The sequence below is a fragment of the Sceloporus occidentalis genome, unplaced genomic scaffold, assembly GCF_023333645.1.
Source record: "Sceloporus occidentalis isolate IW3139 unplaced genomic scaffold, rSceOcc1.0.p SCAF_5, whole genome shotgun sequence".
NCBI lineage: Eukaryota > Metazoa > Chordata > Lepidosauria > Squamata > Phrynosomatidae > Sceloporus > Sceloporus occidentalis.
In genome coordinates, this window is record NW_028316985.1 from 174983740 (window position 1) to 175005749 (window position 22010).

The 22010-nt window shown below is 39.7% G+C and overlaps 1 protein-coding gene across 6 annotated transcripts in view; it reads left to right on the plus strand.

The window, feature by feature from the left end:
- WDFY3 (WD repeat and FYVE domain containing 3) overlaps nt 1-22010 on the plus strand; it is a 172131-nt gene that overhangs the window by 144715 nt on the left and 5406 nt on the right. For all 6 annotated transcript variants that reach the window (XM_089526177.1, XM_089526181.1, XM_089526180.1 and 3 more), the window contains 12 exons: nt 141-258; nt 1761-1867; nt 4031-4184; nt 4776-4867; nt 5171-5383; nt 12173-12320; nt 14573-14727; nt 16755-16913; nt 17621-17800; nt 19232-19414; nt 20427-20523; nt 21317-21646. In XM_089526177.1, the coding sequence (XP_089382303.1) occupies nt 141-258; nt 1761-1867; nt 4031-4184; nt 4776-4867; nt 5171-5383; nt 12173-12320; nt 14573-14727; nt 16755-16913; nt 17621-17800; nt 19232-19414; nt 20427-20523; nt 21317-21646 (1936 nt within the window). The remainder of the gene's footprint in view (nt 1-140; nt 259-1760; nt 1868-4030; nt 4185-4775; nt 4868-5170; nt 5384-12172; nt 12321-14572; nt 14728-16754; nt 16914-17620; nt 17801-19231; nt 19415-20426; nt 20524-21316; nt 21647-22010) is intronic.

A 22010-nucleotide genomic window follows, 5' to 3' on the forward strand; every position in this document is an offset into this window, starting at 1 on the left:
CTGCTCTTGATGAAAGGGCTACACAATTCCCACGCTTGCACTTAGCAGATGAACCATAAATAAACTTCATGTTCAAGTAATCATTAGTCAGTGAAAAGAATTTTGTAAGAATTAATTTTATTTCTTAATCACTTTTAAAGGAATTGGATCTTAACAGTCCAAAGACATTTAGGAACTTAGCTAAACCAATGGGAGCCCAGACTGATGAAAGGTTAGCTCAGTATAAGAAGCGCTACAAAGACTGGGAAGATCCTAATGGTAAGTGACTACTATATGAAGTTGCCAGTAACATGCACTCTGGCCAGCTACTTGTTTACTATTGTCTACTATTGTTTAAACTTTGTTATTATTATGTGCATTCAAGTAGACTCTGACTTATGGTGACTCTTATAATGGGTTTTTTTTGTGATAAGCTTTATTTCTCTAGAGATTTCTTATTACCATCATCTTAGGTTCAGAGAATGTGACTTGCCCAAGGTCACCAATGGGTTTCCATGTCTGAGTGGGGATTCAAACCTAAGTCTTTTGGAGTCCTAGTTCAACATATAAAGTACTATACCATGCTGGCCACTATACTGTTTTTTTAAATAAAAGTACCTCAAGAAAGCATTTAAAACTTCAGTTAAATACCCTGTACTTTTGTCTTATAGTAGTAATCATGTTAATTGTGAGGGCTTGCAAATAGGGACACAAATTAGTTGCCAATAGGGAGGCTCCATATAGGTATTGCTGTTTTTACATCTTATGCTACACTATCTCCACATTCACATGAGAGAGATCACTTCAGGCATTGTCATGTTCATGCATATCTGCATAATGTAAAACAGTTTGTGTCTTTATTTCCATAGCAGTTAGCAGCAAAGCAAAAATTCTCCCAGGAGCCCTGGAGAGAAATGAGTGGGAATATGACTACAGAGCATAAGGAAGTGGAGGGAGCTGTAGTTTGAGTCATATATGCCCCAGTTTCTGTTTCCTTTATGTATAGTACTAGGGGAAAGATGGGAATATAAGAATGAGCTTTGAAGATCATAGAAAAAGCTGTGAAGATAAAATCAATGAATATTTATTCCCCCAAACTCATTCTAATATTGTGACACTGGCTGCTACTTTTGTCTGTAATGATTTCTGAGATGTTGAAGTTACAGCATTTATTACATCAGGATAGGATGCACTTTGATCTAACTTACGGTTCTCACTTACTTCCCCACATGGTGAGATGAGGACAGGCTTGTTGTTGGGCAAATTTTGTGTTGTACAGATGGATAATACCTCAGTGTTAGGTTAATCTAATTTGTAAACTCTAAGGTCTTGGAAATGTTTCAGAAAACAATAAATAAAATGAAAAATGAAAATCTTTCTAGTAGATCTTGCCATGGTTGATCTGAAAATACTTAGGTTTTTTGTGGGTTTTTCGGGCTATGTGGAGAATTCTCTGAAGATACCAGCCACATATGCTGATGAAACGTCAGGAAGAAAATCTTCTAGAACATGGCCATGTAGCCCAAAAAACCATGGATGAAAGCCTTCGACTTCACATTGAAAATACTTAAATTGGAAGAATTTAAGTTTTAAAATTGTTTTCTAGGACATGTTTCACTTGGTTTACTTGAGTCATTGGCAAAATAAGACATTTTATTAATACTGTGTTAAAAAGTTCAGTTTCAAAAGCTTTTAGTGTCTCACAACATTCTTACTTGAAATGTATTTCTTCAGTGCAGATTTTCCTCATATTTTTTATAATTTACTTCATTTTTTTCCAGGTGAAACTCCAGCTTATCATTATGGAACCCACTACTCATCTGCAATGATAGTAGCTTCATATCTTGTTCGAATGGAGCCCTTCACACAAATATTTTTAAGGCTTCAGGTAGCATATGCACTTCTTTGATAACTGTTGTATCGTCTGTCAGGCCCGATTTGAATGTCGTGGTGGGTATGCTTAGCAAAACCCAGCAGTGTCAACTGAGTGGTTCTATTCAGCTACTAGTAGTTATATATTTGTCATAGGTATGCCAGGAATCCATTTGTTTTGTGTGTCCTCTGCAGTCATGCTAAGTCTGGATGTATTTAAATATGTCAGATTCATGGAGTACCCCACAATGAAAGTTTTCTTACATACTCTGAGTTCATTGCTCTTTGTTCAGGTCTTAGAAGAGGAATTGCGTTTCCCAAAACCATAAGGATGGTCAGGAGGGGACCAAGAAAGCACTGACAGTTATGAGTACAAAGGAAAAGTGCAGCTAGGCTGAATCTGAACTTTAGAAATAATCCTTGACACCACTTTAACTGGCATGGTTCAATGCTATGGAATCTGGGGAATTGTCATTTTGTAAGATATATAGCCTTCTATATCAGAGAGCTCTAGTGCTACAACAAACTTCAATTCCCAGAAATCCACAGCATTGAGCCATGACTGTTAAAGTCATGTTATTTCTGCTGTGTGGATACAGCCCCAATCATATCAGGATTATATTCCTTCTGTTTGAACTTTGATCAGTTGGTCTTAAAATGCTTCCATAGGATTCCACCTAACTAGGAGAGGGGGGTTCTGTGATCCATACAATCTTTAAAATATAAGGCTATGAATCTGAGGCCTGTTACAGACTGCCAAAATAAAGCTGCTTCGGTTCTCTTTGGAGGTGTGCTGTTTAAATGATGCATGCATCCTAAGAATCCGGAAGCTGCACCAAAGCTGCACTCCAGTGCTTAGGAATGGAGTGTGGCTTTGGCGCGACCTCTGGACTCTTAGGACCCATGTATCAGTCAAACAGCATACCTCCAAAGAAACCTGAAGCAGCTTTATTATGGCAGTCTGTAACAGGCCTGAATGTAATATTTTCTTGGACTAATAAAGCTTAGCTTCATATGGAAAATAAAAGCCTATTTCAATGTCTATTCGAACCGATTAGCAACTAACCTTCTGTTAAGGAACATACTTTTATAGGATTTCAGACTGTAGCTCAAATTACTCAGTAAGAGAGAGAACAAAGGAACAGCTCACAGGGGGAAAGTTTCTAGTCTCCTCTTCAGGAGCAGATTGAATCTGGCTGCTGGCAGCAGGTACCAAGAAATAGTAAGCCCTCCAGTTCCAGTCTATATGAAATCTGAGAAAATAGCTCTGATATATTCTTGGTAATAAGTTTAAACGAGGCAGTGTTTGCATATATGTAGAAGCATTAGTGCTTTGACTATAATGTTTTTCTAAACTAATATAATTTGATAGCTGCATTTGCTGTGTTTCTGTCTCCATTGCAAAGCACAAGTTGCCTTTTTTTAAAAAAACTGATAAAATGCAGCCTTTTAAGGAAAACAGCAAAGAATCTTGTGGCACCTTAAAGACTAACAATGTTCATAAACATCCATGGACTACATCCCACTTCAACAGATGTGTATCTCTTGAATAATGCTGTCTCCTCCATTTTTTAAAAGAAAACATCAGAGACCTTCATCTGATGAACTAGACTAAGGCCTGATACAGACAGGCCAAAATAAAGCTGCTTCGAGTCACTTTGCAAGTATGCTGTTTAAATGATACATGCGTCCTAAGAGTCCAGAAGCCGCACCAAAGCCACGCACCAGTCCTAAAGACTGGAGTGCAGCTTTGCTGCAGCTTCCAGACTCTTTGGACGCATACATCATTTGAACACCATACCTCCAAAGTGACCTGAAGCAGCTTTATTTTGGCCTGTCTGTACAGGGCCTAAGTCTATGAAAGCTTATGCTACAACTTTTTTCTCTTAAGTTTCCATGCCTGAGCGGGATTCAAACCTGGGTCTCTAGAGTCATAGTTCGCCACTCAAATCAGATGTAACATGATCAAGTATTACCTTTTTGTCAATATATCAATCTGAGAAGCCCATTGTTTTAAGCAATGACCATTTTTTCTTGAATTAGGATGGGAAATTTTCCCTGAATTAGGATGGAAAAAAACTATAGATGCTCTATTACATTTTTTTCAAAGATGCAATGAACAATACAGGGAAAACTACAATTCAAGTTATGCAAAGGATCCTTCTCTTTTCTGTTTCAGGGTGGTCACTTTGACTTGGCTGACAGAATGTTTCACAGTGTGCGTGAAGCCTGGTACTCTGCATCCAAACACAACATGGCAGATGTCAAGGAGCTCATCCCAGAATTTTTCTACCTCCCAGAGTTCTTGCTCAATTCCAACAACTTTGATCTAGGTGAGAGAAGTTATTTTGATACAACCTTTAAAAGTTGCTTTTTTTAACTAGGCATGAGAGTTTGTCAATTGTAGTTCAGAAAGTTACCCTTCCAAGCTCTAGATTTGTTTGTTTGTTTTGTTGTTGTTGTTGTTGTTTGGGGGGGCTGTTACACAAATACTATTGTAAGATAGATTTTTCAGTATGCTAAATTTGTTTATTTAATATTTATATCCTACCTTTCTCCTAACAAAGGGATGCAAGGTAGCTTAAAACAGACATTTTTCCCCTGAAAGGAAACGAGAAGGTTTATGGCTTAGACTAAGAAAGACTAAGTTCAGTTTTGTTACCATACTGAAAGCATATCCAGAGGTAATCTGTTCTTCAGTTCTGAATATGTATCTATGCTTTTCCTCACAGCTCTAGTTAGGTGAGGGGGCAGTAGATCTAACAAACTGAAGTCTTCCCATAACTACTAGTTTGAGAGTTTGAATGGTTGTTTCAAATTGCTCATTGATAGTTAGAAGAACATTTAAGCACTGTGTTAAACTTTCTAGGGAATCACACTTACTTGCCATGAATTCTGCTGTGCTCATAATGTTTACTTTTTAGGTTGCAAACAGAATGGCACTAAACTTGGGGATGTAATACTTCCCCCTTGGGCTAAAGGTGATCCGCGTGAATTTATCAGAGTTCATAGGGAGGTAAGATACTCTCTTGCTAAAGCTACAATATATTTTTGTAATCTTCTGTTCAATTCTTATGTTACTGTTCAGTGGGGGGGGGGGGGGGGGGGTTTGACATATTTTCCCAGCTGTTGTATTCTGCTCTGAGTATTTTTGGTATTTGTTTAATAAACCACAGAATTCACACATTTTTCTATTTGATAACTGTGATAGTTGAAAAAACTACCTATGCATTTTGTAATGGTCAAGCCAGTAGGTTATTTTGTATTGTCACCTACTGTAATCATGATCTCTGTTTAATGTGTACATTTTTAATCACAGGCTTTGGAATGTGATTTTGTGAGTTCACACTTACATGAGTGGATTGACTTAATCTTTGGATATAAACAGCAAGGGCCTGCTGCAGTAGAAGCTGTTAATGTGTTCCATCATCTCTTCTATGAGGGACAAGTTGACATATACAACATCAATGATCCATTAAAAGAAACAGCTACCATAGGATTCATTAATAACTTTGGGCAGATACCTAAACAGGTAATATTATGAAGAATATTGGTTTGAATGTGCTTATTTTACAAGACCAAGGCAATGTCTTATATTTTTCTTTTGTACTTCTGGAGACCAAATTCCTCCTAAAGTTTATCATCCATGGTTTTTTGGGGAGAGGACCACTCATTTTTGATGTTTTTCAGTTCTGTTGTTTTATTTGTTGTTGTGTGCCTTTCTGAATTGCTGCAACCTTGAGGAGAGGCTATCACAAGTTTTTCTTGACAAGATTTGTTCAGTATAGTTTGCCCAAGGTTTCCCAGTTCATAGTCCAACACTCACACCGCTACACCACACTGGCTAAATCATGAATGCTTTGGTTTTTTATGGTTCACAATAGGAAATTATCTTGCAAATGGTGGTAAAATGAATTTGATTGAGAATTCTGCACATCAGTAGCGGATAAGATTTTGTTCATGTTGATATGAGATTGTTTTGATGTTACTGTATTTAAGGTCATCACATGACATCATAACTGGGGGAGAGATATGTAATTTAGCAATCAAGTAAAAATGCTTGTTGCTCCATATTTTCATAGGGTTTGGTGACAAAAAGATTTCACTGAGGATCAAGCATATAAACTTGGAGCAGGTAGAACTGTAAATACCCATGGCCTGAATGTAATCTGGATAGATATTTACATCATTGGGGAAAACTTTTAGGAAATCTGAATGGAAAGAAACAGGAATAAGAAGAAGCATAAGAGAACTTCTTAGTAAATTGTTATTTAGAAGTAAAAAAGAATAGGAATTTAGGAGCTCTGCACTGAAAAATTTACAAAACGGAACAAAAAAAGCCACAAGCTTAGGCTGCCACTTTCCCACAATAATCCTGTAGGAGAGGTGTCCGAAGCGTCCGTGGCCCCTGTTATACTGGATCACTTTGAGTTTGTTAGTACCGAGGAAGTGGACAAGATCCTTCGAAGTGTTAGGAAAGCGACTTGCTCCCTCGATCCCTGTCCCTCATGGCTGACAGCTCAGGGGGGAGATGCGGTGCGACTTATGTTGCATCGCATAATTAATACATCTCTAAGTGAGGGTCAATTTCCATCTAAGTTAAAATTAGCAGTGGTCAAACCCCTGCTAAAGAAGCCCTCCTTAGACCCCCTGATTCATAACAACTATCGGCCCATCTCGCTGCTGCCTTTTTTAGGGAAGGTGATCGAGAGAGCAGTCGCTTTCCAGCTTCAGTCGATCTTGGATGACACCGATTTTCTGGACCCATTTCAAACCGGCTTCCGGGTGGGCTATGGAGTTGAGACTGCCATGGTCGCCTTAGTTGATGACCTCCGTCTGGGCATGGACAGGGGGAGCGTGTCCCTGTTAGTGCTCTTGGACATCTCGGCGGCCTTCGATACCATCGACCATGGTATCCTTCTGGGACGCCTGAGGGAGTTGGGAATCGGGGGCACTGCTTTGCGGTGGTTCCGTTCCTACCTCTCGGGCAGATCCCAGATGGTGGAGCTGGGGGACTGTCGCTCCGACAGGAGGGCCCTGACATCTGGTGTCCCTCAGGGAGCGATTTTGTCCCCTATGCTATTTAACATTTACATGAAGCCGCTGGGAGAGATCATCCGGAGACATGGGGCGAGGTGTTATCAGTACGCTGATGACACCCAGATAGTTTTCTCTATGTCTCCGACTGATGCAGTAACTAAGGATGGCATCTCTCCTCTTGATGCCTGCTTAGCGTCGGTAATGGGCTGGATGAGGGAGAACAAACTCAGTGTGAATCCAGGGAAAACGGAAGTACTGGTGATAGGTTCCCTGGCTTCAGGTAGTGAGATTTGTCACCCGGTCCTGAACGGGGTCACGCTCCCCCTGAAGGACTCGGTGCGCAGCTTGGGTGTACTCCTTGACTCGTCGCTCCAGCTGACTTCTCAGGTGGATGCGACGGTCAGGAGTGCTTGTTATCAGCTTCGGCTGATACGCCAGCTGCGTCCCTACCTGGACCGAAAGGACCTTGAATCTGTTGTACATGCTTTGGTAACCTCTCGATTGGATTTCTGCAACGCGCTCTACATGGGGCAACCCTTGTACCAAACCCGGAAGCTGCAATTGGTGCAGAATATGGCAGCCAGACTGGTCGCTGGTAGTTCCAGGTCAGACCATATAACACCTATCCTAAAAGATCTTCACTGGCTGCCTATTCGCTTCCGAGCCCAATACAAGGTGTTGGTTTTGACCTATAAAGCCCTAAATGGCTTGGGCCCAGGGTACTTGGAGGAGCGCCTCTCCCCATATAATCCGCCCCGCACACTGAGAACATCCGGGACAAACTTGTTGGAGGTCCCTAGGTCCAACCTTGTACGGACCTCTCAGAGGGCTTTTGCCATCGCTGCCCCTTCATCTTGGAATAAGCTCCCCGCAGAGCTTCGCTCCGCCGCCTCACTAGCTATCTTCAAGAAAAATCTGAAGACATATCTATTTCGGTTGGCCTTCCCACCTTAGCTAGACTGTTTTTTCCTGCCCCTTACTTTTTTCCCTTTTGACCTCGGTTTGCTGTAAATTAGCTCTTCTTTTTCTTTGCCCTTGACACGTGTGTTTTATTGATCTCCTGCTCCTGTATTTTGTAGTAATGTTTTTAACTTTTATATTTGAATTTTCCTTTTCTATTGTACTGTTTTTAAATTTGTAAGCCGCCCTGATCATATCTATGGAAGGGCGGGGTAGAAATAAACTTTATTATTATTATTATTATTATTATTATTATTAATCTCTGCATACAAATTATTTGCTTCTTCGAATTTCAGATGTCTTTATAGACCTTTCATTAGGTCTCACTGTATCACAATCAACAGTTTTAATGTATTATAAAATCAAAACACAAGGACTGAATCTCATTATTATTATTTTTCTCTTGAACACTTGCTGATACAGTTTACCAATTTCCCATCAGTTAAAATATAGGTGAGCTGCTGATTTTCTCATTGTACAGAGTGCAGTGCTGCTAGAATGACCTTTTTCAGTGATGAAATCATGTGAACAACAATCTGATTTACTGAATGGCTGAAATGAAACCTGGGAAATCTTCACAATTCTCTGTTAATGGCAACAAGTTCTCTTGACAATATTTGTATGGGTAAACTGTTTTGCTAAACATCTACATTGCATTTTCCATCTGAGGCATTTCAAAGTACCTTATGATTACTTAATGTGCCTTTGGGTGTATGTGGCAATGTTAGGAGTGATAAACATTAGAACATTACTGATCGTCTTCACACGACAGGTTGGTGTAATTAAAAAGAGTTGGTGTGTTGTCCGTGACTAATGTCTGCCCACTTACTGCTCTTCCTTGACTAAACCAGAGCTGATACAACAATTTTCAGTTAATACAGTTTGTTCCATTTCATAATCTTCATGAGTTTCACTACATAAGGCTTTTTAACTGCCTTGATTAAATCCATACAGAATATGACTTCCTTTCTCATGCTGTTACAGACATTCTTAATCATGCAACTTAAGTTAGTCAACAGTCTCACAGTTCAAAGTAGTATACCACAAGTAGCTGGATTGGTGGGGCCCCTGGCTCCCCCCTCCCCAATTAAGAAAAACATCTGCAAACTTCAGGGTTCCCTCAAAATATTTGTTGCCTGTCTTTTTATTTCTCAATAGCTTTGATCCAAAACACACTGCTGAAATAATCCAGTTTGAGACCACTTTAACTGCCCTGACTCAGTGCTAGGGCATTCTGGGAACTAGTTTTGTGAGACAATTAGCCTTCTCTGTCAGAGAACTCTGATGCCACAATAAACTACAATTCCCAGGATCCCCTAACACTGAGCCAGGACAGTTAAAGCAGTCTCTAACTTGATTATTTCTGCAATGTGTTTTGGACCTTTGTAGCATATATCAATTGAAGGGGAATGATTTGTCCTTCAGCTGCCCAATCTTTGTTAGATTTGTATATAGTCACAGTGGACAGTATAGTTTGTGGGCTGTATCCCCCCAAAACTGGCTAATAATTTCTGGTCTCCATGTCTACTGTTTCTGAATGATGGAAGTGTTCTGTATGTTCTGGGGGTGTTTTGTAGATTTTTGCCTCTCATGGAGGCTTTCAAGCATGATGCTTTAATGATACGGAGCAATTTCCTTTCGCCACAGAATTGGGGTAAGGGGCGACACATAGGGGCCTAAGAATAAGAAACTCAGATAAAGCTTGCTTTTTTCCCCATCGTTGCCCTTCAGAGAAACAGTACATTGTTCTGCTCTTTTAGGTATCTGGAAAGTAAGATGAGCAGCCTTTGCCTTCTGCAACCGTTACTAAACTTTGCTTCTCCCATTGTTTTGGACTTCAGCTTCCTCATTCCTTCACCATTGGCCATGTCGAAAATTGAAGTCCAGAACATCTGGAGGACCAAAAACTGGCCTAATGCAAAAAGTATGCACTTTCTAGAAAAGGAGAACAAACACTTCCAATGCGTTTGCAATTCACCACTCCTTTTCTTGCTTAAAATATTCCAAAGACCCACATGATGAGTTCCACGCAATCAAGGATACTGTTACTGCATCACAGGCCTTATGAACAAATTGCACTGGAATGAAGGACAGATTCAAAAATGTTTTGTAGGACCAGTGCTTTGACTTAAAAACAAGCAAAAATTTTCTGTATATGGTATAAAATCTATAAATTCCTGTAGTTCAAAATACAATCGGCCCTCCATATGGGCTTTTTGGTCTTTTTTGGTCCGTTATCAGTGGGGGTTCCTTTCTAGACCACCCCATGAATATTAAACAAAAAACAGATTCTTGATTTTGGGCCAGAAACAAATGTGAGAGTCAGTGAAGATCATAAAGATTCAGTAAACCTATAACTGGTCTGAGAGAAGAGGCAAGCTATCATGTTCTAGAAAATCTATGTACAGTGTAGTTTCAGTAGTCTGGTCAAGAAAAAACCAGAACAAGCCAAGTCTTTTTGTTCTAGAAATGAATGCAGCTGATTATTTTCTTACAAGTGAGCTGTATCAAGAACAGTCCCATCAGCATGGAACCAAGTGATTCTAAAGCAGCACCTACAAGTAGTCCTTGGAGTTTAGAGAATGAGCAAAGAATTGCTCTAACCATCTGTCTCAGCAACAAGAGTAATTTCCTGGTGCTGGAGGTCAAGAATACAATAGATCTAAATTCATTCAGTCATTCATTCATTGTAATGTATATTCTATGTTCCCATTTGTATGCTAAGCCAAATTTGTATATAGGAATTAAACCTCAACAGTACAAACAGAACATTGAAGATATGATTTTCCTTCTACCTATGGCAGTAATTTTAGAGTACAGCTATTCATACATTTTAGATACTTATTCCAGACTCTTTCCCAATTTTCTAATTTGATTCCATACCCAATATTTTGGGCCCACTTATTCATGTTACCTTTTATTACTTCTTGTTCTAGGTCTAGTTTTAATGAGATTCTACAAAGTTTAGTTATAATTTTCTTGCAGCCTCGATGTATTAACTCTTCTAATTCTGAATTTCCTTCTTCAAATTCTCAACCTTGAACCTTTCTGTTAATTGTCTATGAGGAATCCAGTGACACGCTATCCTTCCTTCACCAATTCTTTTCTTGATTTTATTTGGAACTGTCCTTTCTGATTTTTTAGCAATTCTTTATATGTCATCCATTTTCCATTACCTAGGCTATCTTTCCTTAGGAATGCCTCATGACTGGAAAACCTCAGCGTAATTTTTGAATGTAATTTATTTTTATAAATTCCCCAGGTCATTATTAATAGTTTTCTTATATAATGATCCAAAACGTCTTTATGGACTTTATCCTTCTGATACCGTAGATATGCATGAAATCCATAGTGGGAATTAAATCCTTCTAATGCTAGTATTTTTTTCTCTTTTTAATGTAACCCAATCAAGAATCCATAATAAATACCACACCTGGTAATATAGCTTAAAATTTGGTAAACCTCTTTTATATTGTTACATGTCTTTTGATAATTAATATTACACAATTCAGTATTTTTCAATTTGCAATTATACCTAAATATTTCACTTTTTCTGTATTTTAAAGTTTGATTTTTTTCTCTCTAATGCTTCCTCTTCTTTTTGATCCAGATTTTTTTGTAATTATAGCTGTTTTTTCTTTATTTATCTTGAAACCTGACTAGATTCCAAATTCTTCTAATATCTGAACTAAGATACTAATATTCTCTTTTGGTTCTTCCAGAAATACCACCACATCATCAGCAAATGCCCTTAATTTGAATTTTATGCCTTTAATTGATGGGCTTTGAATTCCATTTCCCTTTCTTATTCCCCTCAAGGGTATTTCTAGTACTGATATAAATAACAGAGGGGACAGGGGCCATCCTTGTCTTGTTCCCTTGCTAATTTAATTGTTTTGTTTTTTCTAGATTTACTATAATCTGGGCAAATTGTTCTTTATTGTTCTTTTTCTAATGTGGATTGAGATTTTATGTTGGGGTACTAAATAAATTAGGCATAGGAGGCCAATTTCTGAACTGGATTAAAATGATTTACGCCTGGCAGTAATTTTGAGTGAGTTGCAGAAAGGAGGGCAATTCTTTGAGTGCCTGCTCCACTACTGGCCAGCAGCAAGTGCTGGGTGGTCTTTGGCCCCTACTCTCTTTCAGCAGTTGATATTCTTCGAGCAGCAACAGAGGAAGCAAAACTTTAATCTCATCAAAGACATAATTTGCAACAAGTATGGATGGCATTACTGTGCACTGAAAGGTATAGCTACAGAGTATCTGTAACCTTGCTACTGAACCTCATGGGTTTTTTTTTTTTCTGTGTTAAATGTAGTTGTTTAAGAAACCTCACCCACCAAAGCGAGTAAGAAGCCGAATGAATGGAGAAATGAGTGGAATTTCTGTCCCACCAGGTTTTTCAAGTGATAAGATATTTTTCCATCATTTAGATAACCTCAGACCTTCCCTCACACCAGTAAAAGGTAAGTGCTGTAATCATTTCGTTTAATTTAGGTGTCATTTAACTATGTTGATAATTCAAGTGTTTGGTTTAGTTTGTGAAAATTTTATAAATCATAATTTTGTACGGATATGCTTTTTAAAAATAAAAATAAAGTTTTAAAAAACCCACAATCTGATACTTAACCCTGGAAAGATGTTCCAACACATTATTATGGTTAAAACTGGACAGTGTTAAGAACACACCAAACACAGGTCTCTAAACAGCATTTAAATGCTATAAAAGCTTGGGCTGTCTAAAAGCATCAAAGAAAGGGTCAGCTGAACATCCCTTGGTTAGAGACTTGATTTTAATGAATGCACCAGAGCCTTCTATAAACATAATTTTTATATGTAGGGTATACAAGTGGTAGGGTCTACCCTGCAAATAGTTCTGTATTGGACATCCCCTAAAACAAGGAATTGCTCTTACAGAGCTATGTGTAGGCAAAATCACAAAAGCATGGAGGGTGGGAATCCGTTTTGACCTGTGCATTTGGCTCCATTTGCTTGGAGCCCCATATGAAAGCTGAACCCATGGCCAGAATCCTGTTGGTGACATACATTCACATAAACTATGGTTATAAGAGCATATGTGCTTTATAGTGTATTTCTTAAGGGGGCTTTCAGTACCTCCTCTCAGAACCCAAACAAGGCAGTTTCATACCACATGGTCATTTAATTGCTGGATGAGGATAAGGGCACCCACACAGCATCTAGCCATAGTTCTGCAGCAGGAGGAAAAGAGCAGTTGTCACCTTCCTGGAACTGCAGCATATTCTCTATCTGGTCACATGGATACTCTCTCATGGATACTACCAAAGTATGTGCAATTGCTAAGAAGCTGCTGGGAAGTTGGGGGAGACGCTGCACATAAATATGCTGCATCTTTGATACATTACATCCAGCAAGCATGCTCAACCAGTACGTTGCATAATAATAATAATAATAATAATAATAATAATAATAATTTATTTATGTTTCCCCGCCTCTCCCGATGGATCGAAACGGGGTTACAGGCTATTAAAATCGATACATACACAATCTAAAAAAATATTACATCAAAACATCAACAATCAGACATCCAGGGCCAAGGCCAAATATCGTTGCCAGACAGGCATATTGGTCATCACTCCCCGGGGGGGAAAGCTTGATGAAAGAGCACGGTTTTAAGTCTCTTTTTAAATGTTTCCAAGGGGGTTGTGAGACAGAGCTCTTCAGGAAGACTATTCCACATCCTTGGGGCCATTATTGTAAAGGCCTTTTGGGATGTGGAGACATATTTGGAAGATGGTGTTTCCAGTAAATTCTTACCAGATGTTCTGAGTGTGTGGGGTGGATCATATGGGGAGATGCGGTCCCTCAAGTAACTCGGGCACAAGCCATGTAGGGCTTTATAGGTAATAACCAACTCTGCGAGTATTACTGTAGGATAGCAGCCCATGTTTGCAGAGACAGTAGGAAGTCAGCAATTGTATCTAGATAGGATAGCTATAACTACATAGGGTAGCTCAAAGGATATATGTATTGGAAATTAGAGATTTGGGCTCTGAGTTCTAGTGGGATTCAGACAGATGGCTGGCCCACAATTTCATGTTTTCTTGTATGGTTATTCACTTCAGATATATTCTGTGAGCATGCAAATACATTCAGGATTTATGTTGTATTGCACTGCTGTTCCTTGTTTATGCTTTGACCTATTCTGGTTTACACTGCATCTAGCATATAATAACCCACATTGAACCATTAACGTGAGCAAGATTCAAGTTGTAAGTGAAAGCCACAAGACTGAAAATAAATCTTCACAAAGTAAAACTGATTATGCTGCAGTTCATACAGTCATGTCCCAAGACCCAATATTTCGTTTGCCACTTTGCTGAAATATAATACTGATTGAAGGATTGATTCCTCAAGCACAGTTCTGTTGGAGGAATGACTCATTCCTGTAGCATTCTCATTAGCTAAATATCCTTGAAACTCTCCTATCTAATTATGGATAATTCTGTGACCTAGGTTTTGATAACAGTATGGCACAAATGATCACTGTTTAAATTTTATCCCAAGTTTTCAGTAATGTAAACAAGATTTTCAGTAAGTTCTTATTAAATATTCTGAAATTGATACTGTGTTCAGGTAAGCATTTCACATAATCTCACGTATCGACCGTGTATATAAAAGCAAGATTTTTGTGTGTTACTTACTTCTTTCTTTGATTTTTGTTGTTGTTTTTGAGCAGAGCTCAAGGAGCGTGTAGGGCAGATAGTATGCACAGACAAAGGAATTTTGGCAGTAGAACTGAATAAAGTGCTAATCCCACCTGCCTGGAATAAAACATTTGCATGGGGTTATGCAGATCTGAGCTGCAGGCTGGGAGCCTATGAGTCAGACAAGGTTGGTATATCAAACTTCAGTGGTTCTCTGACTTGCATGATTGTATTGGAACTAATATGAGAAGGCTTTACAGCAGAGTGGTTGAGGAAAACTGCCTAACACCAAGCAGATTGTTCCATTTAACAATTTTTATAAATTCTATATTCAATTAGAGACAATAATTCAAGTACAGATATAATCAGTGTACATAATTTAAAACAACTCCACAACAGCACTGTTCTACCCATTTGTTCTGTGAAAAATTAACCTTTTTCTTACTTTGCAGTGTTTTTAGTCCATGAATGAATTCATAACAGCATGTAAGAAAACAGAGCTTTGTTGATTAGACAAAAAAAGTTAGAGGGTACACCCATTGTCTGAAAAAGGAATCTTGTGGTTTGTTTTTTAAGAATTCTCCGTCTCTCCCTAATGAATTTTTTCCTGGTGGAGCAGTAATTGCTGCCTCATAGTAAACATTTCAGAAATCCAGGATTTTAGTGTGTGATTGGATTTCAGAAGATCATAGTCTTTCTAATTCAGTTCTTGTTTCATAGTGTGTGGGCAGAGAGGGGCAGGGAAACCTGCCAGTGTCAGTGCAGATAAAATGCACCATTATCTAGTGTGTCCAGAGGAGAGCGACCAAAATGGTGAAGGCTCTGGGAACCATGCCCTATGAGGAAAGAGATGGTTAAGAGGTGATATGATGGCCCTTTTTAAGTATTTGAAGGGGTGTCATATTGAGGAGGGAGCAAGCTTGTTTTCTGCTGCTCCAGGGAATAGGACCTGGAACAATGGATGCAAGCTACAGGAAAAGGGAATCCACCTCAACCTTAGCAGAAATTTCCCGACAGAGCTGTGGAACACACTCCCGCAGAGTGTCATGAGGTCTCCTTCTTTGGAGGTTTTTAAACAGGTTGGATGGCCATCTGTCAGGGATGCTTTGATTATGAATTCCTGCATGGTCATAGTGTCTTCCAACTCTATGATTCTGTGGTATCCATATTGCACTGATGACACTGTGACTGGTGGTTTGTGGGTTATGCAAAATGTACAGCATTATATAAATAAACGACGATGATGATGATGATGATGATGATGATGATGATGATGATGATGATGATGATGCCTGGCCTGCTGTTGTGGTGTTGCATCTACTTTACTGGGGGTGTAGGATCGAATAGCATACAGCATCCCAGCAGTGTAATTCAGTTACATTATCTAGTCTCCTTATGTGTGATTTTTCTTCTTGCTTTTGTATGTTTGCTTGATTTTTAGCAAAAATAGAGACAACTATAAAGTCAATTTAACCACAGTATAGCTAATTCCAGTCTGAAGGAGATGGTGGTGAAGGAGTCAGAGAAACTGAGGTTTTCAGCCATTGTTGGAAAGATGTGCAAACACTAGGTCTGATGCTTGTGTGATAAGCAGTACAACCATTGAAAAATATTTGATAGGCAGTCCTGGTATACTATTTGATTATGAAAAATATTTGATAGGCAGTCTTTAGAGGTCAGGCTTACCCACATCAGAAGAGATGGTATCCAGGCCTTAGCACTATTCAGAAACCAGTGATGGCAGGTCTCTTTTCTGATATGTTAGATTATGCATATGTTTTTCTCATAACCACACCCAAATCTTTCAGTGACCACATAGAAAAGAACTGCAGCCCTTCTGTTTCCTGTTCTTCTGCTCTCGCTCATTCCACCTCTACTTTTTTTAATTTTAATTTTAATTTTTTGCTTCTTTATCTCACACAAGGAAGTAGTTTCTGAATCCACAGAGCAAACCCAGTTCATGGATGGGAACTGGGTATTAAACATTCTCTGCCTCCATCCTGGAATGCCTTTAGAAGAGGGAGAAAATCTGTTTACTGGATTGTATGGTCAAATGTTAGGCAATGTATTATTTTCTCTCCCTAGAAAGTTGATTTCTGGATCTTTCAACAAACTGCCTCCTCCTCAACTCTCCATTTGATTCTTGATATAACACAAGTGATAGAATTGTGATACAACTTATTTGTATACTACCTAACCTTTTCAACTTCCTAGGCTGTGATTGTTTATGAGTGCTTATCAGAATGGGGACAGGTTCTCTGTGCCATCTGTCCAAACCCCAAACTTGTCATCACTGGAGGCACCAGCACAGTTGTCTGTGTATGGGAGATGGGCACGTCCAAGGAAAAGGCCAAAACACTCACTCTTAAACAGGTAGGTCTGGATTTTCACCTTAGAAAACAGAGTCTTGCATAACTTGTTGCCGCAGAGGAAATGAAACAATTCAGTAATTCAGGTGTGACTTGAGATGGAAGCCTTCCCCTCTTGTTGGTATATGGGCAGATTGCCAAAACAGGTTGTTTGCTGAGAGGAGTCATCTGTCCTGCCAGGACTGTAAGACGTTCTGTTTACCATTTTGCGCAAGCATACTACCATACATGTAACCACATGAATAGTGATGCCAAAATCTATGAAATATAACCCATTTCTGGTCACTCCAACCAATTGAACATCAATCAGTTGTCTCCCAGACGGTCTTCTATTTACACAGTGAGTGGAAAGAAGGTTGAAGAGATGTTCAAAATTGCTTGCATTAAGTCCTCATGGCCTAATGTTTTGACCATGGCACACTTAGGCACACTTCACCAAACATTGTGCCTAGTTAAGTGATTCCCAGTTGTTTAGCAGTAATTACCTTAGTACATTGTATCAACTAACTAATATATTCATTTTCTATGGCTTTTTTGTAATTTGCCTGTTCCATAGCATAGTGTTTTCCCATTTTGCCACATTTTTTAGGAGAACTCAATAACTTCAACTTGCTGCAGTAGCATTATTATATTATATTATATTTATTATTATATATTATGCTTGATTGTATGATTTTATTCTCTCTCTCTTTCTTTTGGCTTTACCTTTAGGCACTGCTTGGCCACACAGAGGCAGTCACATGCTTAACAGCCTCACTGGCCTACCATATCATCGTGAGTGGATCTCGTGACCGTACCTGCATAATTTGGGATTTGAATAAACTCTCCTTTTTAACTCAGCTTCGAGGTCACAGAGCCCCCGTTTCAGCCCTCTGTATTAATGAATTGACGGTATGAATTAGCATGCTGCTTTGTAAGCCTGAAGTCCTATCTCAGTAACAAGGTTTTTTAATGGGTTTCAGTGTCTGATTTCTTTATCTACTTGTGCCCTTTCTCACAATGCGGTTCGAATCCACATCTCCTTTTTGATAGATTTTCTAAAACTGATATACATTTGCACAGTGGTAACTCAGCAGCCTTTTTTCCACCAAGAAACATTACCTCAAAGCAAATTTTCAGGAGTCACATGCTGGCACTGTGAGGGAACTAGAAATCTTTCATTTTCTTTCACCTCTCTCCAGCCTAAAGAAGAAGGTGTGGGTGGGTACTCTTGAAGAGATTTAATCTCTTTTAGGCTGCATCAATAAAAGTATAGCGTCTAGATCAAGAGAAGTAATAGTGCCACTGTATTCTGCTTTGGTCAGGCCCCACCTGGAATATTGTGTCCAGTTTTGGGCACCACAATTTAAAAAGGATGTTGAGAAACTGGAGTGTGTCCAAAGGAGGGTGACTAAAATGGTGAAAGGTCTGGAAACCATGCCCTATGAGGAACGACTCAGGGAGCTGGGGATGTTTAGCCTGGAGAAAAGAAGGTTAAGAGGTGATATGATAGCCCTGTTTAAATATTTGAAAGGATGTCATATTGAGAAGGGAGCAAGTTTGTTTTCTGCTGCTCCAGAGAACAGGACCCGGAACGATGGATGCAAGCTACAGAAAAAGAAATTCCACCTCAACATTAGGAAGAACTTCCTGACAGTAAGGGCTGTTCGACAGTGGAACAAACTCCTTCAGAGTGTAGTGAAGTCTCCTTCCTTGGAGGTCTTTAAGCAGAGGCTAGATGGCCATCTGTCAGGGATGCTTTGATGTGGATTTCCTGCATGGCAGGGGGTTGGACTGGATGGCCCATGCGGTCTCTTGCAACTCTATGATTCTATGATTAATGCCATCATGCCATACTTCTGTGCTGCAATAATGATTGAAATCAAGTTATGATAGAGGCAGAGCCAATTGCATTGATTGTTCACAGTTAATCATTGCCCCAACAAGAAAAGAGAATTGACAGTCAGGTGAAGACACAAATAATTGACACTACGACCAACATGGTGGTAGTGACTCAGATGTGGGGCTAGGCAAAACAAACATAGGAGCTGTAAAGCACCACTGGGGACCCATGCGGACAACTTTGCCCACTGTTGGACAAGAACATAACTCCCATGATGCAACTATAGCATACTAAGGGATCTTGAGTTTGCCTTAGATTGGATAGTACTGCATAGTGATGCAGATGGAGTTGGATAAGGTCACGGGTTCTTGAAATGACAGCCTGACCATGCCTTCCTTCTTCAGAAAAAATTATATGCTTGTTTCTCCCTGATGATAGAAAATATTCAGCCCAAAATTATGGATATCTTAGTGTGTTTAGAACATTTTTTCCTTTTTCAGGGAGACATTGTATCTTGTGCTGGCACATATATCCATGTGTGGAGCATTAATGGAAACCCCATTGTGAGTGTGAACACTTTCACTGGACGCAGCCAGCAGATCCTCTGTTGTTGCATGTCAGAAATGAATGAGTGGGATACCCAGAATGTCATTGTGACAGGGCATTCAGATGGAGTGGTCCGGGTAAGTACCAGGACTCATGCAGAATAAGTAGTTGCTATCTCTCTAAGTCAGTGGTCCCCAGACTGTGCTTTTTAAGGGATTTTGGACTTCAGCTAACGTGGCTGTGGCTTCTGAGAGCTCCAAAATCTCTTCTGAAAAGTCCAAAATCTCTTAAAGGGCACAGTTTGGGGACCACTGCTCTCAGTAGTTGCTGTGGATCATTATCATATGTCCCAGTAAGTTATACTATAAGCTCATCCTACTTAGGAGCAGAATAGTTTTAACTCCTAAGTAATTGCCTAATTAGGTGAAATAAACAAAATGCATCCCTTTTAAGCCTTGCTATTGAGCTGGCCTTTTAAGATGTGCAATGGGCAGAGTCTCATGTCTTATTTTTGTGGCCCCTGAGGGAGGATTAAAAAAACTGATGAAAAATATTAAGATAAAAAATGTTGCCTCCAGATATCTCCTAACCGCCCTCTAGGGAGTTGGGACCTTGTGCTACATGTTTGCCCCTTGGCCATTTTCAGCTCTGGAGAGGCCTTTTGAAAAAAGAAAGGAAATGACTTCTGGATCACTTCTTGTTATATAAAAGCCTTTCCTGGGTCTGAAATGGAAGGGAAGAGGGGCAATACTGAAAATGCACTCCCTAGAGGGCATTTGGGGCAAACAAATTATTATTATTTTTTACATGTATGCAAGCTGCCTGATCTCCAACATTTGGCCATCCCTTCTATGTGGTTCCCAAACACAGTAGTTCTGCATTCAAATATTTAATATGCTACTTTATTGGGTAAATTCTATAAAAGGTTAAATCCACCATCCTATTACCGAACATACTTCAGAACAGTAGGGTTGGTCTTTAATTTAAATATTCAGGCTATTAAATGTTGGTGAGCCTTTAGATATGTTATTACTTTGCAACAGATCTAGTATCATGGCAAGAAAAAGGTTATGTTAGTTCTGCGTTAAGACAAGTATATGTCATAGGAATGTAAATTTACATTCACACTTTCCTATCTGTTTTATCTAGTTCTGGCGGATGGAGTTCCTGCAAGTCCCAGAAACTCCAGCTCCTGAACCTGTGGAGACACTTGAGATGCAGGAAGAGTGTCTGGAACAACAAATAGGTACTAATTTTTTTTTTAGGGGAGGGGGTTATTGCCTCTCATGAACCATGAATTGTTCAAGATATGAATGGACTGTGTGATTCATTTTCAGATTGTAGATGAAGAATGACTGGCTTGTGTGTGTTCAGAATGACTGGAACCTTGAAAAAGAGAGGGAATGGGCCAAGGGCCCTGTACTCTCTTGGAACCCAGATACTACAATAGGAGTTTCATCTTAATGAGTGGAGAGATTGCTGGTGTCTGTCAAACAGGAAAGGAATCACTACAGGCTTCTCATTGTTATCTTTTGAAAACCAAAAGTGAGTTAGAGTTTTGAGAGTGGGGTGGGGATCATTTCCTTTCATGCACCCCTGGGTCCAGTGGAGTAGCCATTTGGCAGATGGTCTCAGTCATTCATACGTGAGAGAAGTGGCAGTTGAGTGGCTTAATTCAGTCTGCAGTAGCTGGTTTGATATCTTGCACATTCGCCGATTACAAACAGCTTCAAAATATGTACTCATCTTTAATGTGATTCTGCACTTTCTTATTGCTGGAGATATGTTTTGACTTTGGGCTCCGCTACCTTTGTTTGGAGTCTGTGGTCACAGCAAGTGGAACAATAACACAAGGCTAATGAACACACAGAAGTCAACATAGTGCTTGTTTTGTTTTGTTGTGTTGTGTTGTGTTTTTAAATGGCATCCAAAATGAGTTGTGTGAATCTGGATGAGAGTTGAATTATGGCAGAGTCATTGTGGGGCTGAGAGAAATGTGAGTGATGACTATGTGTGTGTTTTTGGATTGTGTACAATAGGGCAGGAAGTGCCAGATGAGGAAAGCAGTGACTCTGAAACAGAAGATCCAGGCCTTAGCCAGGAAACAAAGCTGCAAGACAGCCGGATTCAGCCCAGCAGCTCCAACCCCCGCCCCCGGTCATCCTCAAGCCGAGCAGCTGCTGCATGGTCAGCAGACAGCAGCTCTGATGACTCAAGGCGTTGGTCTGACCAGCTCAGCCTGGATGAGAAAGATGGCTTCATCTTTGTAAACTACTCTGATGGACAAACCAAGGGATATCCCCACACTCAAGCTAACCACCCTCATCCTAATCAAGGGGAAGTACGACATTTCAGCAAGCTCAAGCCAGGTATCTGAATGCTTCTTATTTTACAAATGGGACTGTGTTTTGTTAGTGACATGCACACGTGTAAATCAACCTTATGCCTCATTAAATCTTTTTTTGGTCATTGTGGAGATGAGTATTCACTTCTGCCCACCGTAATGGCTGAAGCCCCTGTCCCCAGGCTCGTTGTTTTGCTGTTGTAGCCCCCTGAACATCCATTCTGTGGCTGGTGGAGAGTACAGGGTGTCAGAGGTATTTTGCTGTGCCTCATACATAACCACAGAACAAGGAGATCATCTGCCAAGAACTCCAGAAGGCCCTAACACAAGATGTAATTAGTCTGCATCTTCAGTTGCCTCTTTGCCAACCCCAGAATGGCCATTCAAGG